The 16,433-nt window shown below is 32.4% G+C and overlaps 1 protein-coding gene across 1 annotated transcript; it reads left to right on the forward strand.

Annotated features, from left to right (window-relative positions):
- The first annotated feature begins 8,115 nt into the window (after positions 1-8,115).
- Positions 8,116-12,577, forward strand: LOC134276639 (C-type lectin domain family 17, member A-like). Its single transcript, XM_062758911.1, has 3 exons — positions 8,116-8,206; positions 12,154-12,330; positions 12,429-12,577. Exons 1-3 carry the CDS (start codon positions 8,116-8,118, stop codon positions 12,575-12,577), a joined length of 417 nt encoding a protein of 138 aa, XP_062614895.1.
- The last annotated feature ends 3,856 nt before the right edge of the window (positions 12,578-16,433 follow it).

The raw sequence follows: 16,433 nt of genomic DNA on the forward strand, positions 1-16,433 counted from the left end.
TAGGTCATATTTATTTGCATGGAATTCAAATATATTACTTTCTGAGATAATCTGACTTAATAACCAAGGTAACCATTAGCTTCTCCAATTTCATACTTGTGTAAAGTGACGTTACATAACAGCTGACCAGCAAGTACTTGTTGTGTGTTCGCAGAATTTCTTTCTTCAATATGAAGTCTGAGCTATCCATAAATTTTGTGCTCAAGTTAAGTGTGCACAACAAATGATTTAAAATATAGGCAATAGTGCAAAAGAACGAAGGTATCCTAACATCCAGACATTCTTAATTTTTTTAGAACTCTGTGCAAAAGACGACTCCTTCTAACACCCGGACATGTCCTAAATTTATAAGAACTCAAGAAAGTTCGCAACAAAGAACTACGCTCGCCTGTTCTCGATTCCCGCCTATATTTTAAAACCATTTAATTCAATATTGATGGCAATTTGGCCATAAAATCTTTGTTTAATACAAAGAACTGTTCAATGGTAATTGACTAAATAATTCAATACCAGGGCTAAATGGTAAGTTATCCTTAATTCCAGCTCTTGAAATTAGAGGGATAGACGATATTTCCCACTGAAATCGGAATTAAAAGCATCACCTTATTCTAAAATAGTCTTGGATATGAATAAATGTTTCTGAAATCTTTCCATATGTTTGTTGCATAAAAAAATTAATCATATGTATTAGTAAGATATAATTTTTTAGTTGTTAAGAACTTGGAAATTACTGAAAAAAGTAAGCATATATGTCGTTTTGTCTATAAACATATCCCCCAGTGAAATACAAAAAAAGCCTTTGTATGAATTTTACTCCTTATTGTTTCACGGAGGGGGGGGGGGGCGTATGTTTTAAAAATATTTTCTTTTTTTCCGTTGATTTCTATAGTGAAAAACACGAGTTTTACCCAAATTAATGAGTTATCTCTCGTCGTGGTCCCAAATAATTAACTTTTGAAAATTGACTTGGAGGTTGGCTGTGGAACAGTATTAACGTTCGCGGTTTTTTTGTGTGGCGGGAAGCTGAATGTTCATCACGAGGAGCATTCATTAATGCGATCGCAATTTTACTTGGTTATTATTTTCTGATATCAAAACTGGATGAGTGATATCAAAAATTACTAATCATTTTTTTGATATCACAACATCATTTCCTGATATCAAAAAAGGGAATTTTTGATTATTATTTTATAATATCAAGAATCTTGATTCCTTTTTATATCAGAAAATGATTTGCTGATATCAAAAATTCGATTTCTTGGTATCAAAAAATCATTTTCTGATATAAAAAATCGATTTTTTGATTTCAGAAAATAAACAAGATTCTTTAATATAAAAATTCGAGTTTTTTATATAAAAAAATTATTTCATGAATCAAGAATTCGAATTTTTGATATCAGAAAAATAATTTTCTGTTATCAAAACACCTATTTGGATATCAACGAATCTATTTTTGTCAAGAAATATTTTTTGATATCATTTTCTGATATCAAAAATCAATTTTTAAAAAGCATAAAAACAGCGCCTCATAGAATTTTGATAAGTATCTTCATTAAGTCCAATTCTTATGGAAATGCTTTATCAAAAAAAAAAAAAAAAAAAAAAAAAAAAAGCTAACTCCAATTTGCTTTAATTGTAAAAGTGATTGATTTTTGTTGGAAGGGAACAACGATTTTTTTTTGGTTTTTACTAGATGTTTTTTTCCAAATATCGAACTCAAAGCCTTTTTACTCCACCATAGCAGTATGGGATACTGCAGTATTCCCATCTTTTATTGGGGTCAGTCGTATAACACCAAGGGCCGTTTGGTCCATTATCCGGGTTCCTGCAGAAGTTTTCATGACAGGAAGCAGGACCACTAAGTCGATTAGCATTGTCATGCTTGTGTGGGTGGTTCGTATCCCATCTCTGGCATGTTCTACCAGATAATGTCGTTGTCTGTAAGCCAATATATTCTTTTCCGAATTTAGAATATTTACATTCATAATCTGAAAATTAGAGATTTAAATCTAGATATGACTTGTAAATGATTATTAATCAAAATTTAAATTGTACAGATTGATTGATTTATGCTGTTTAAGGTCCCTCTCGAGAATTTTAAACCCATATAGAGACTGAGCAGTGAGTGATTTTGTTCGTGCCAGCACTTACTGAGAAACTGGAACGCGGTTCATATATACTGTCTCATCTGATAGACAAATCTCCACGTCCCACAGTGCACGTGGGATTCGAACCCGCGACGTAAGGATCAATTCCTTACTTCGCGACAGTAGAGCAGACGCCCTAACCATCGCGCCATGCGGGCGACAACTTGTTCAACATTTCTAAACAATGTTTGAAAACCAGTGGGAAAGTAATTTTCGATGGTCTTTTTCTGTTCATAAACTTATCCGTTGTTTATATGTAAGAAAAGTTGTAAACAGCTTATTGGGATATGAATTGAGGAAAAATCATAACAATTTTCGAGAGAGAGAGTTACACGGTCATATTGCAATTCATACAAAGTTTTTAATAATTCTCTCTTAGTTATTATTTTTTACTTTTATGAAATAAGATATAACCTATGACAAAAAGGTACGTCACAGTACTCCCATCGAACACTTGGGTCAGTCGTGTAGCACCAAGGTCCCCCCGGCTCGTTGTCAGGGTTACGGCAGAAGTTCTTGTGAGCAGAAGGTGATCCTGGGAGGAATTTATAAGCAGCTTGGCTATGAGGAGACTGCTGATCCGAGAATTGACAGGTTCTACCGGATTTGGTTTTAGAGTTACTTCCGATGTAGTCTACTCCAAGGACGGATGTTTTGCAATAAAAATCTTTAAAAATTTTTTTTAGGTAAATGAATTAAGGATCCTAAGCAAAACAAGACTACAGTTGCAAAAAGAAAAAAAAAAAGAAAAGAAAAATGCAATTAAATAAATTTATAAATGCTGATGTTCTCTATATTGAATTGTCGAATTGATTTATTCTGTAAGACTTATACAAAGCCGCTGAAATTGACATAGGAACATTCTATGGGACAGCATAGAAAAATAAAAAAAGATCAGGTTCATCTTTTCCATCCAAAACAAAGGAAAAACTGATGAGAACATTAATGACATGTGTAATTTATGGCAAGAATATTACTCTGATCTTGTTAACGAAGAGTACCATCCAGATAAATTCGACGAAGATTTTGAACACTTACTAGATGAAACTGTGCAGAACATCGATAATGATCTAAAGAACAGCAATAACTTATTCACGGACGGGGTCGTTATATCGATTTAAGAAATCAAATACCAATTTGAACAGCTCACCAAAGGGAAAGCTCCTGGACCAGATTTTCTCACTAACGAACAGCTCATATATAGTGGTCATTTTGTAGCAGAACAGCTGTGCTTACTTTTTAATGCTGTAATTAGTGAAAAATACGTCCCTGAAATGTTTAAAGTGGGAAAAATTATATCTATTTATAAAGGTAAAAACAAAGATAAATGTATTCCTACCAATTACAGGGGTATTACATTGACATCTATAGTAAGCAAATTATTTGAAAAAATACTTTTGTCAAAAATTGAAGATGATATAGTTAAAAGTGGGAAATCGTTTCCACATAATCTACAGTTTGGGTCTAGAAATAACTACGGTGCTATTCCAGCTTGTTATGTTCTAAAAGAAGCTATTAGCTACTATGTAGATAGAGCTTCTCCAGTTTTCTGTCATTTTCTGAGATAATGAAAAAGCCTTTGACAAATCTGGCATAATGGTTTATTATTTAAGCTATATAATCTTGGATAAGACTCCAGATTTTGGCAAATTTTAAAGTACTGGTATGATGACAGCAAATGCTTTGTATCATTTTGTGGTGTAAACTCCAATTTGTTTAAAAGCTCACAAGGTGTAGGACAAGGAAGAGTACTTAGTGCTTTTATGTTTCTTGTGTATATTAATGATTATTACATGAGATATGCAAAAATGGCAATGGCCTTTTACTGGGTGATTTACACATTCCAGGTATTCTATTAGCAGATGATACTGCTCTAATGAGCAATTCACCAAAATCATTACAGTGTTTACTCAACCTTGTAGAAAACTATGCATTTACCCGGAGACTCCATTATAATCCAAGTAAAAGTGTTTTTATTGTATTTAGGAAAACCAAAAAATGTTCCATATCTTGTAGCGTTACGCTTTTTGGTAGTGAAATACCTCAGTCTGAAAGTACAGTGTATGCTGGTTGTCTTCTACAGGCAAATATGAAAAGTGACAAACTTACAGAACGAGTGTGTAAAACTGCCAGATCAAAAATCCACTCTTTATATTCTATTGGTGTTAATAACTCTGACATTCATCCCGTTGTATCTGCAAAAATATGGAAACGGGTCGTGCTACCGTCTGCCCTCTACTCTTGCGAGATATGGCCGTTATTGCCACTAACAGACATGCAACAACTTGAATATGTACAAAGACACTTTGCCAGGATTATTCAAGGATTCTCAAAGTTTTCTCCATCACTTTCAAGCATCTCGAATATTGGACTGTGGACTATACAGGACTACATTGATAAATGTCGACTACTTTTCTTAGGTAGACTCCATAGGTCAGAACAAACCTCTGTAAATCATCAGATCTATAATGATCTATAAGTTTATTTCTGATATTGATGTATCTGAAAAATTCTTTGCAACCAAAAACATGTTACAAACTGCTGGCAAATACAAGCTCTTAGATATGTTTGAAAACAATTGTAGCATTATATACAGTAAAAAGGAATTTTCAAAAATGATTATCAAAACAATATGGGCAGCAGAGGAAATCAATGGCGTGCTGCTCTGTCTGTAGATCCTGATATGTCTTTTTTCAGTAAAATACATACTTTGTTGAACCCAAATAAATTGTGGCAGATTGCTAGAGAAGATCCCTCAAAAAGATTATTAATCAATTTTTTGATTCAGGTTTCATCGATAAAAATTGTTTGTAAATTTTGTCAATTTTTAATAAGGTAACAAGTAATTATAATATGCACATGATGTTAAGCTGTTTTACACTATTAGACGACAGAGAAAATATGCTTGAGGACATTTTAGATATACTTGATGTAAATGAGTGTTTTGTTTGAGGATCAAGATCCTGAATTACAGTTTTTATCTTTAATGGGGTGTGTTCAAGGCACAAGTTTTGAAAACATATCTTTTACAAAATGGAAATGTATAATGATAATCGTTGCCTCAACCGTTTATAAAAACAAAAGTCTTTTTGCCATAGACTGTCGAAACCTGTAATGTTTTCGTAGAAAATTGTACATATATAAATATGTTTTCTTTTTGCATTGTGTTGTTAATTAGTTATTTACCTGTTCATACAAACTCTCCATTAATTTGGAGGAAATAAAGAATATCTTATCTTATCTTATCTTATCTCATTTGAACTATCTGAAAGAAAAAACAATACTTACTCAAGAAACCGTTGTAAGGATTGACAGAAGTACATCCAGGACCAATGATAGCAGAAATAACCGGAAAGAGATAGAGGCTGGAATATATCAGGGTGATCATCTGTTGCAAAGAAAAAAATAAAATGAAATCTTTACAGTAATAATTTTTCCTACGACAAAAATCGATATCAATACTTATGTTTTATTTTTTTTCTTGAAAATAAGGATTGATAATATCTTTATGTAAATATTTTTTTTTACATATCTGTATTCTTTATGAGTTTGTTTTTAATGATGATACACTGTTTATTATCTTCACCTTTTCAATAATTAACTGCACTGAATTTGTAATTAAAAGAATTTTCAACAAATTTTGACCCCTAGATATAAAGCAATGCCACCCTAACGTGATTTGATAATGTAGGTTTTTGCAAATGTTTTATTTGTCCATTATAAATAAATATATTTGACGAATTTCTATCCAAAAGTTTTATAAAAACTACTCAGTATGTTTGATAAAATTTATATTAAAAATTAACATTTTCTATTATTATTCAATTATTTATTTGATTTAAAAATTGTGAAAACGACAGTAAATTAATTTACACTGCTTAAGTTTATTTTTAAAAATGCCTACCTCTTTTATAAAAATGGTTTCCCCTATATTAACCAATTATACAGCTAAACCTTAGAAGTTAAATCAACATGAAATTTAAATCAATCGAACGATTTTTTATGCGATTTTCGTCATTGTTCTTATCATGGTGAGATACTTTTGTGCTGCCATAATTTTCTTTCTTATTAATGTCCCTAGTAATCATTTTTATAAAAGATGAAGCGATTTTTATTTTTTCTTTGCCTATTTATCAAATACAACTTTACTAAAAACATATACGATTGTGAGGAATAAGGCAGTCCTGAAGGGTTTACACCATTTACATTACCTTGATTTGCTAACACCAGTCTTGAACACAAAGCCAGTAAAATACAGTAATATTATGTTTGCTGATTGTATATTACCTTATATAAATAATTCTCAAATGCAACAGCTTATAATATGCTACGCACTTAATAAAGTTCAAGTACTCAACAAGTACAATTAATATTGTAAACAAAGACCAGAAAGTACTATCTGGTATTTCAATAGCCTTTAATTTATTTACATTATCTCCAGACACCAGCTGCTCTTTGCGAACAACTTCTCTACAATTTTTTCTTTGTTCAGCAAGAAAAAGCAGAATATTGAAAATTTGAAAAGTTTTCATTTTTTCATGCTCATAATTTCTTTGATTTATAAATATATCACCCTAAATCACTGATAAAAGTAACCATTAACAAAAATAAGTAAAACGTCAAGCATTATTTGACTTAATAATAAATGTTTTTGCTGACAACATCATTGTATCGACCATAAAATGATAACTTTAAATGGGACTACCGATAGACATGTTTCACAACCTTGTTTGTCTTAAACTTACATCGTTTTATAAAATGTTTGTATGCAAATCATGGTCGTGCGTAACAAATCAACTGAGAGATATGAGCCACGTTTACAGGACATTCATGTGATGAAGGTACATACCCATCGCTTCATAAGGGAAGTTGACAATTGAAAAGTTAAATTAATCACGTTTACCATAAAGCTTGGTTGTTAGATAATCTATTAAACCATTAACGTCTTTTCAAGTAAAATATCTAAATATAAAACAGAGCTGTCAGACTCTGTGGTATCTTTTATTCTTAGCTCACGGGGATATATTGTATCGACATAAGAATGGAAATAATTATTGTTAATTGACAGTACGTCGTCGGTGTCTAAATGTTGAGCTGAAGGCCACAGCGAGTGTTTTCTATATTCACGTACGCGATTTTGTACAAAAAAGATGGGGGACAAGGCGGGAAGAATTTCTTTAGCGTCAGATACTAAAAAAATCATATTCAATATGTGAATTAAATATCTAAATTAAGTTCTCATTATGGAAATTTAAGAAATTATGAGAAAAAAAATTTCCGAGAGAAAAATATCTCGTAAAAATGTTTCTTTTATAAAAATATTAGATGATATTCGTGGGATTCGAACCCTAGCAATAAAATCCTAAGAATCATAATGCTTTGAGACGGACGCTCTAACAACAATGCTATGTTGTTCATGATGATTGTGGGTATTTAAAACATTTTTGTAATATGACCCTTGACTTAATGGACTTGAAGTATTTCTCGGAAATTGGCGAATGTTTTGCCATAAAAGTGTACTTTTAAGGTATATTGGGTCTTTGCTCCTTGTTTTTGTAAACCAAGAAATGTATATTTTATAGCCAGCGTTTTTGATTATCTTTCAAAAAAAAATGGAGCGAAGGTCACTCATATTAAACAAACGAATTCAGAGAATTTATGTCCTCTGCTTAGGGAAAAAAAAAGACCAGTTCATGGGGTCGGGGAGTGGGGTTGGGGATCGGATCCCTAGTGATTGAATTTGTAAAATTAATAAATTATACATGTATATTGAAGCAAATAAAAAATGCCAATATTGACATAAAAGATTTGATTGCTTTTTTTTATTATGTGTATTGAAGATTTTTATATAGAATATTTATTATCACACTGTAATGATGAAATGAAGTTTGTACAAGCCAAGCGTCATATCTTTTTCATATCACATGATGCTGAATATTATCATTTAAGGAAAAGGTTTTTCGAAAAAATGAAAGAAAATGAATCATCCTGGATGCGATCCTGGGACCTCTCGCATGTTAAACGGAGACATGCCACTAACCACGGAGCCGCTTTATGCTGTAGGAAATCATACGCAAACAATAGGTCACATACATGTATATGTTAACGTTCGCTTTTGTCAAAATTTGACACAATGCATGTTGTCTATTTAGCCTTTATTGAACAGTTCTAGACTAAAATTTGTAATAAGAATGAAAAGTCCGCCGACAACCTGTATCATACGTAATAATTCTCAACATGCCCCTGTGCTAAAAACAGTGCCAAGCGACACTTAATACTTATTAAACAAATGGAGCGGGAGACTTTGAGAGTGATGAGAGAGGCCCTCGGGAAATTCATTACAAAAGCTCAAAATCTTCAAATATCGTAAAATCGTGGACAAAGCGTTTTTCTCGAAAAGTAATGGGCGCACTAAGCTGAAAATTTCTGTAAATGTTTATTGATCATATTTAAGTGCATGATAATTTTTTGATAAAATATAGGCAAAAATAAAGATTTTATTATGCTTGAATATGCACGAGGTATTGTCCTACGGCGCACGGTCAAAAAACCAAGGTTTTATTAAAGAATACACAAGTTTGAATTCAAAATAAAAGTTTTAAATACATAAGATTTTGATTGAAATTATCCTAATTCAATTCCACAATCAATTTTGTAGTCTGTGTAAAAATTTTTAGGCATTTGCTTCATTTTTGGCAGTTTCTCGAGCATTCGAAATGGGAAAGTGGTAAACACAACACACGAGAAATGGCGACGTTTTATGATGTTACGGTGCACCGGAGAGCAGTTCTGTTTAAGTTTGATGTTGTAATGACACCTTTAGAGACCTGAAATAACCATAGAAGAAAACAGATTATAAAAATATCACCATATCTTAAGTATACAAATGAAATAGAAGTTTTCTTAGCGAATTCTGTTTTGATCAAGTCTCTGGGGAGTACAAACATACGGACAAACTCCTAATGTAATAGCAAAAGACGCTGTCACAGTAGACCGAAGATATGAGATTTTCTATTAGTTGAATGATGGTTAGAATACTGTCCGTAACTTACTGATAAATCTTCAGAAGATCGCAAAAGGGTGCCAATTAGTTCTTCGGCTGTGTATCGAGACTAAAGAATGTGTATCAATGAATTTAAGTCGGACTCATCCAACTTCGTTTTCAGCAAAGATAAAACTTGACGCTGTTTTAGACACTTTGACGTTATAATCCATGCGCCGTAAGGTGATACAATACATGGCATAAAATCACATTATTTGTTTATTTATGCATATATTTATCTGAAATTTGCTGTGTATATTATTAAAATATGTACTAAATAATAGTGAAAATTTCAGAACGCAGTGATGTTTATTTTTTACACTAGACAACTTGTCCACGATTTTAGGGGACAACCCTCGTACTTTTGATTGCATTTTGGCTTTCAATTTTTAAAGGAAAAAGGAATATAATTGCCGGTAGAGGACTAGCATTACTAATGCAATACTCAAAGAATGCTTGTTGATATTAGGATATTAATGGTAAGTTTTTTTGGTTTCTTTGATAATATTTATTGTGTTGCAATGTATGATTTTTATACATTTTTAAATGCATGTATATTTGTTACAATAAGTAGGGAATAGAAAAGTAAATTAAAGATATGTTATCGTACATAAGCTAATTCATTCTTTTATGCATAGCAGATTTACAAATGTGTAGTACATGCATATTAGGTATAACTAGCATTTCTTTGAAAGAGTCACCAAACATGCTGCTAAATGTTCCATATACATGTATTTTCATGTAGCATATTAAGGTGAAAGTTCATTTGTTTTTCATGAATATATTTAAATTGTACTTGTACATAATGTAAACACAGCGATGTATTGGAATATCTGTTAAAACTCTAAGTAAAAACGGGAAAAATCTCTCTTTAAAAAATATAATCTTTGTGCATTGTATTTGGGGTGAACTGGTAACAAGGAAAACAGGAAGTCTATCATCCTTCAATACTGCCTGAGTGTTTCGACGCAAAAACGCCTTTTATTGTATATATATAATGGAGAACATTTTTGACTATTTATGCATCTTGATTGAAAATCAGAATATTGGTTGTGTGTCCTGTTTTAATTTATGAACAATTTTTATATTTGATGCTCTCCCCTGATGGGTTATGGTAATGTCCTCTTGTGAATGATTTCGACTCGGAAAGTAATTATGCAGAACTTCATATTGATTCTTAACTGCCATCAAAATGGCTAAGACTTATTGAAATTTACGAAATTTGAAATTTATGCCATTCACAGATAACCTCATTTTTATCATTATATATATATATATATATATATATATATATATATATATATATATATATATATATATATATATATATATATATATATATATATATATATATTTTTTTTTTATTGTTCGTGTCGTTGGTCATTTTTAGTGCTTATATATATATATATATATATATATATATATATATATATATATATATATATATATATATATATATATATATATATATATATATATATATATATATATATGTATATATAAATTTATTTTCTCTCCTGTCTGTCTGTCTGTTTGTCCACCTGTTTGTTTTTTTCATTGTTCGTGTCGTTGGTCATTTTTAGTGCTTTATATATATATATATATATATATATATATATATATATATATATATATATATATATATATATAAAGCACTAAAAAACCAACAACACTGTATATCCTAAATGTCGGATCTACCAAGTAGATACAAGGTCACGGATGGAAATTTATATAAAGCACTAAAAATGACCAACGACACGAACAATAAAAATTGTCAAATTTTCGGGACGCCCTGTCCCTTCCTCAGGACAAAGAAAAAAGTTAAAAAGTCATAAGAACAAAGGAAAAAGAGAAACAAAAACAACTAGCACTACTACTAAACTACTAAACACTAGATATTTACATACTTAATTACATGCTGAGTTGGAAATTTTTAAGAACACTAATATTGGTGAATCAGTTGTATTTTGGTTAAAGTATAGTGGGTTCAAACAAAACAGGCTTTATCCAACCATGCATGGGAACATTGTATGGCTTATCGCTGCAGCTAGCACTGCAATAAATGCCTAAGTAGCGAATCTTTAACAAACCTCTGTAAAAGAATTGTGCCCGTCATGTGCTATGACTATAAATCCGGATGCTGTGTTAATCATCGGTAAAGATAATTTGTTGACTAATATCTAATATCTTTCTGATTACATCCCGTGGGGATCCGGGTTAGAATAGGTCCCCAGTACCCCCTTGCTTGTCGTAAAAGGCGACTAAATGGGGTGGTCCTTTGGATGAGACCGTATAAACCGAGGCCCCGTGTCACAGCAGGTGTGGCAAGACAAAGATCCCTCCCTGCTCAAAGGTCATAAGTGCCGAGCATAGGCCTAAATTTGCAGCCCTTCACCGGCAATGGTGACGTCTTTTGAAATAATAAATTGACATGTTTTGATTTTAGACATGTTCAGGTATCCTCGCACTTTTGCCTTGTACATCTGTATCAAGAATTTGGGCTTCTCCTGATGTGAATGGCGTACATGTAAGCCTTGAAAGTCGGAAGGATATACATGATTATATGGTACCCGTTTTTAATTCTTTGTGGGAAAATCATTCCCAGTTTCAACCAAATGTCTCCTTTCGTTACTCTCCAGATTCAGGAGGTTCTTGATTTTATAAGCTAAAAAAATGCCGAAAGAAAAGTTTTCATTCTGAAACCGAGTTTACTTGTATCCGGAAGCAATGTACCGCAAGTGGGCCTTCACAGCTTTACGTAATACTACTTTCCGCATAGATGTTTTAAAGACAACGAATTATTTCATCGACTTTAATTCTATTTGAAAAAGTTGCTGGTCTCTTCATATCATGTTAAAATGCAGTACACAGAATTAATTCTTATAGGTATGTTTTCTAATAACCAATTAATTAAATTTTCAATCTGCGTGTGTATGTGTATCTTTTTATGATTGCCTATTTTAGGTGTAATAATCTGCATTCCCGAAATGTTCTGTTCACGGACGTCATGTCCAGAAAATGGAGTATCATATTTGTTTAACGTCCAAAGAGTTAGCTGGATGGATGCAGCTAGACTATGTGAAGAAGCCGGGGGAGTTTTAGCGAAAGTACAGTCGATTATTGAAGCAAATTGTATCTCCAGTGAGTGAAGAATTATTTGTTTATAAAATCATTTTGAATTATGATACATTTTTGTTTTAAGCAATAATGAACAATGAAGCAATAACTCTTCATTTTAGGACATTTAAAACAAAATGGTGGCAGATTTTTCATTGGAGGAAACAAATCCTCGTCTGGAGATTGGACATGGATAGATGGTACTCCAATAACCCAGCCGACATTCTGGGCTCCAAGTAATGTGTATCTTGATCATGAAAATAGAAAGTAGACAGTGTTAAAGCTTTATAAATATCCCAAGAAAAATGATCAGATTTGGTTCATAGTCATTTATTAAGAATGTGTCTCTGCAAATATTATTTACAACGGCTTTGAACGTTGATTTTCCTCAATTGTCATTTTTACTATGTAGGCAATTCAATTAGCATGCGAATAAGATTTTACAAAAAAATAGTGTAGACAGCGGTACATTCCATAAAAAGTACTATAGTTAACCATAGCTTACTAAAGTAAATCAAAGTTTTCACTTTAGTTTAATCAAGAAATCTTAACTATGAATTTCAGATAGATTTACATTTTAAATTCTTAAAACAACTATTACTTATACATTTCCATTATATAAAAAAAACATCATTGGTATGTAACACTGCAGGAGAACCGATGACCGTAATACAGTTTACGGTCATCAAAACATATCGTCCGAGCCGACTGGTTTAAATTTTTTAAAGGGGATTAAAACAATTTCAAGAAAACTGGGTAATTTAAGATATTGATAAAACGATCAATGATGTTATGTCCACGCAAGTTTAGTTGTTGTTTACCAAAGCAAACGAAAATGAAAGGTAAATGCGTTTGAAATTTTGCAGTATGATGACAGTAACAAACACCCTCCAGTGAATAAATGATGACCGAAAAAATAATTACACAGATGACCGTAATCTTTCTACAAACTCATGTAGGAGGTCAGAAAGATACACAAATAATAATAAATCTTTTTCATATTTAGATATTTTACTTGAAAAAGACGTTAATGGTAATCTAACAACCAAGATCTTCGATAAATGTGATGATTTTCACTTTTCGATCGCCAACTACCCTTACTTATGCAGCAATATACCTTCGTCACCTGCGTACGGAATTTATGAGATCTCAGTTGATTCGATACGCAGGAACATGCTCCACGTATGAACAATTTCTAAAACGATGTAAATTATTGACAAAGAAGTTGATAAAACAAGAATATCAGCAATTTCGTTTAAAGTCATCATTTCGTAAGTTCTATGGTCGATACAATGACTTTGTCAGCAAAAAAGGTTTATCATTGAGTCAAATGCTTACGGACATTTTTCATTCTAATTGTTAGTACATTATTTATACGCTGAATTGACGACGGTTTTTTCGTTATTTCCCGATCATGACGAGGAGCGGGTTGACCGGTCAGCAGGGGATGATTACTCCTCCATGGCTCCTGATCCACCTTTAATGTTTTGAAGGTCCGTGTTTGCTCTGCTCCTGTTTTGTATTGCTTTGTGGACTTTTAATCTTGAATATTGTTCATTATCTCCATATGCTTTATGTATTAAATACGGCATCTTTTTTAAAATCAGTTCATGTTAGTTATCGCGCGATCGGCAGCATGGGTAGCCCCCTTTCCCCACCCATTTTTTCTCGAAACATACAATTTTCTATTGGAATGATCAACTGAAAAAGCGACCACCCTCCCTCCAAACTTCTAGTTGCAATTTAACAAAAAAAAAAAAAAAAAAAAAAAAAAAAGAAAAAGAAAACCCAAAAAACAAAACAAAAAACAAAACAAAACAACAACAACAACAACACAAACAAACAACAACAAACAAACAACCCCTTTTCAAGAAATAGGATTTTCGACTTTGGGATTTTGTTTGCATGCCTTTCAAGTTTTTTAAAAGGAAGTTAAAACCTGAAATTTTCTCTCCCCCCCTTTCAAAAACGATGCTACGCTTCTGACCTGAAATACGTTTTGTATGTGCTGGAGTATAACCAGCTGTAAATAAAACCAAGAAAACTTTTATTAGGGTAAATATCTACATTTAAGGATTCATCAAGAGTAAATTTGAAAAAAAAATTGTGCAAACTTTACCGATAAAATCGGCAATTGTTTCAACATCTAATTGTTATTATCAACTGGACCAACATTGAAATTATTACTAAGTGAAAATCCTTGAAGTATAAACATTTTTAGAATTTATTTAAAAAACTGCATTCATTTGAATCAACACACGCTTTTAACTAGAAATTTTGACAACAGCGATAACCAACGACATGCACGGTATATAAAGGATTGTAAAAAGAACCCAAATTAAAGTAAATTAAATGTTTGGAAAGTGTTTTTTTCGATGTATTAGGGTCATGTAATGTTTCTCATTGACATATTTTCATTACAATATTAAGGATCAACAGATTTTGTAAATAAAACATTCATTTTGTCAAATGTGAAGTTTCATTCCATTTGATTAAATAGCTCTTATGTTTGCCAGTTTTTAAAGCAACATGTTTTGTTACCAATGAGCACAGTTAATCAACATTGTAACGATAAAGAAGTTGAGAACGTTTCTCAAAATCATCCTGCTTTCTAATTTCATACACGGTAGTAGTATTAGCGGTCTAGCCGGGTGGTTCAACTGAGTGCACTTTTTATGCAAATGAGGTTCAAAATGGAGGATTTTGATTGGCTGGGAGGATAAGGGGGTCAAGGGAGTGCATTCCCCTAGGGGATAAGGGGGTCAAGGGAGTGCAGCCCCCTGGGGGATAGGGGGAGGGGTGTGGGAAGGATAGGGGGGTTCAACTCAGTACAGTCCTTGGGCGTTAGGTGGGTCAGTACATAGGTCTAAATATAGTGTTTACACTATACGCTGCGACTACGTTTTTTTATGTACACAGGTAAATACTTGGTAGCGACTCAAGAATGTGATTATGACGTCACACTTTTTTATTCACAGTCCAGACAGCCTAGTCTAGCCAGCCTAACCGGTTTGAACTGGATTTTTTTTATACTGAAAGACAATAACAAACCTGCATTTTTTACTGAAAACAATAACAAATAACACACAATACAATAACAAGGCAATTTTATTCAGAATGAAAATACAAACATACACTGTCTTCTTAATTTTTTCCCTCTCCTTTTTCTTGAGATTGTTTTCCTTCAGGCAATAAAGGGATGCGACAATATACATACGCTTTATAAATAGACCTATCTGTAAAAAGTCCTTGAAGCTTCTTTTCTTCCCAAAACCTCTTTTCTTCCAATTGATGAAAACACAAACCAAGATGAATTTTCCAGGAACTCTTCTCCAGTAATTTATAAGGTTCAGTCAGGATCTCCAATTTGTATTTTTGATAACCCCAATAGTTTGTTTTCTCCTTTAGACAGTATTTTTCCTCTCTGGTGTCAGTGTCATCATTTTCAGGATCCAATTCCACTCTTTTTACCAACCACACTTTTTTGTACTTTAAATTCTGTTGACGTTTAAAAAAATTATGTTGCGTTCATAAACATTCTGGATGGCTTCTTCTTTGGTTTTCATCCATTCTCCAAAAGTTTCTCCATTAATACACCAACAATACACCGTTTCCTCTGTCATATTTTTTCCGAAGTGCATTTTTTACCTGTGTTTATTTCCAAGTGCTCGCACAGAATGATCCTCCATGTCCAGCGCTGGTTTATATATATATATAGCATGGGTTCATTTTAGGGCCGTGTGCAAAAAAAAACAAAAAACAAAAAAACCTTTTACCTGCGTTTTTATATTTCTGTTGCATCATCTGTAAGAGCCGTGTGCAAAAAAAATAGGGTCGTGTGCAAAACATACGTTTTACCTGCGTTTTTATACCTGTTGCATCATTGTAAGGGGCCCGTGTGCAAAAAAATATACGATAGACCTACGTTTTTTTATGCTGACTATACAGGTAATACTAGGGGGACCGTGTGCAAAAGTAATATACGTTGGTACTACGAATTTTTTTATGCTGACTACACAGGTAAATACTTGGCAGCGACTCAAGAATGTGATTATGACGTCACGATTTCATTCACAGTCTAGCCAGCCTATCCAGTTTGAACTAGATTTTCTGAAAACAATAACACA

This window comes from Saccostrea cucullata, unplaced genomic scaffold, assembly GCF_032062105.1.
Source record: "Saccostrea cucullata isolate Sc308-1 unplaced genomic scaffold, CSIRO_AGI_Scuc_v1 ctg7102, whole genome shotgun sequence".
Taxonomy (NCBI): domain Eukaryota; kingdom Metazoa; phylum Mollusca; class Bivalvia; order Ostreida; family Ostreidae; genus Saccostrea; species Saccostrea cuccullata.

Excerpts from the sequence above, each read along its gene's own strand:
- LOC134276639 (XM_062758911.1), top strand. The coding sequence starts at position 8,116 with ATGAAAGAAAATGAATCATCCTGGATGCGATCCTGGGACCTCTCGCAT. Across the intron at positions 8,207-12,153 it reads CCACGGAGCCGCTTTATGCT|GTGTAATAATCTGCATTCCC; the intron begins GTAGGAAATCAT and ends TGCCTATTTTAG. Across the intron at positions 12,331-12,428 it reads TGAAGCAAATTGTATCTCCA|GACATTTAAAACAAAATGGT; the intron begins GTGAGTGAAGAA and ends TCTTCATTTTAG.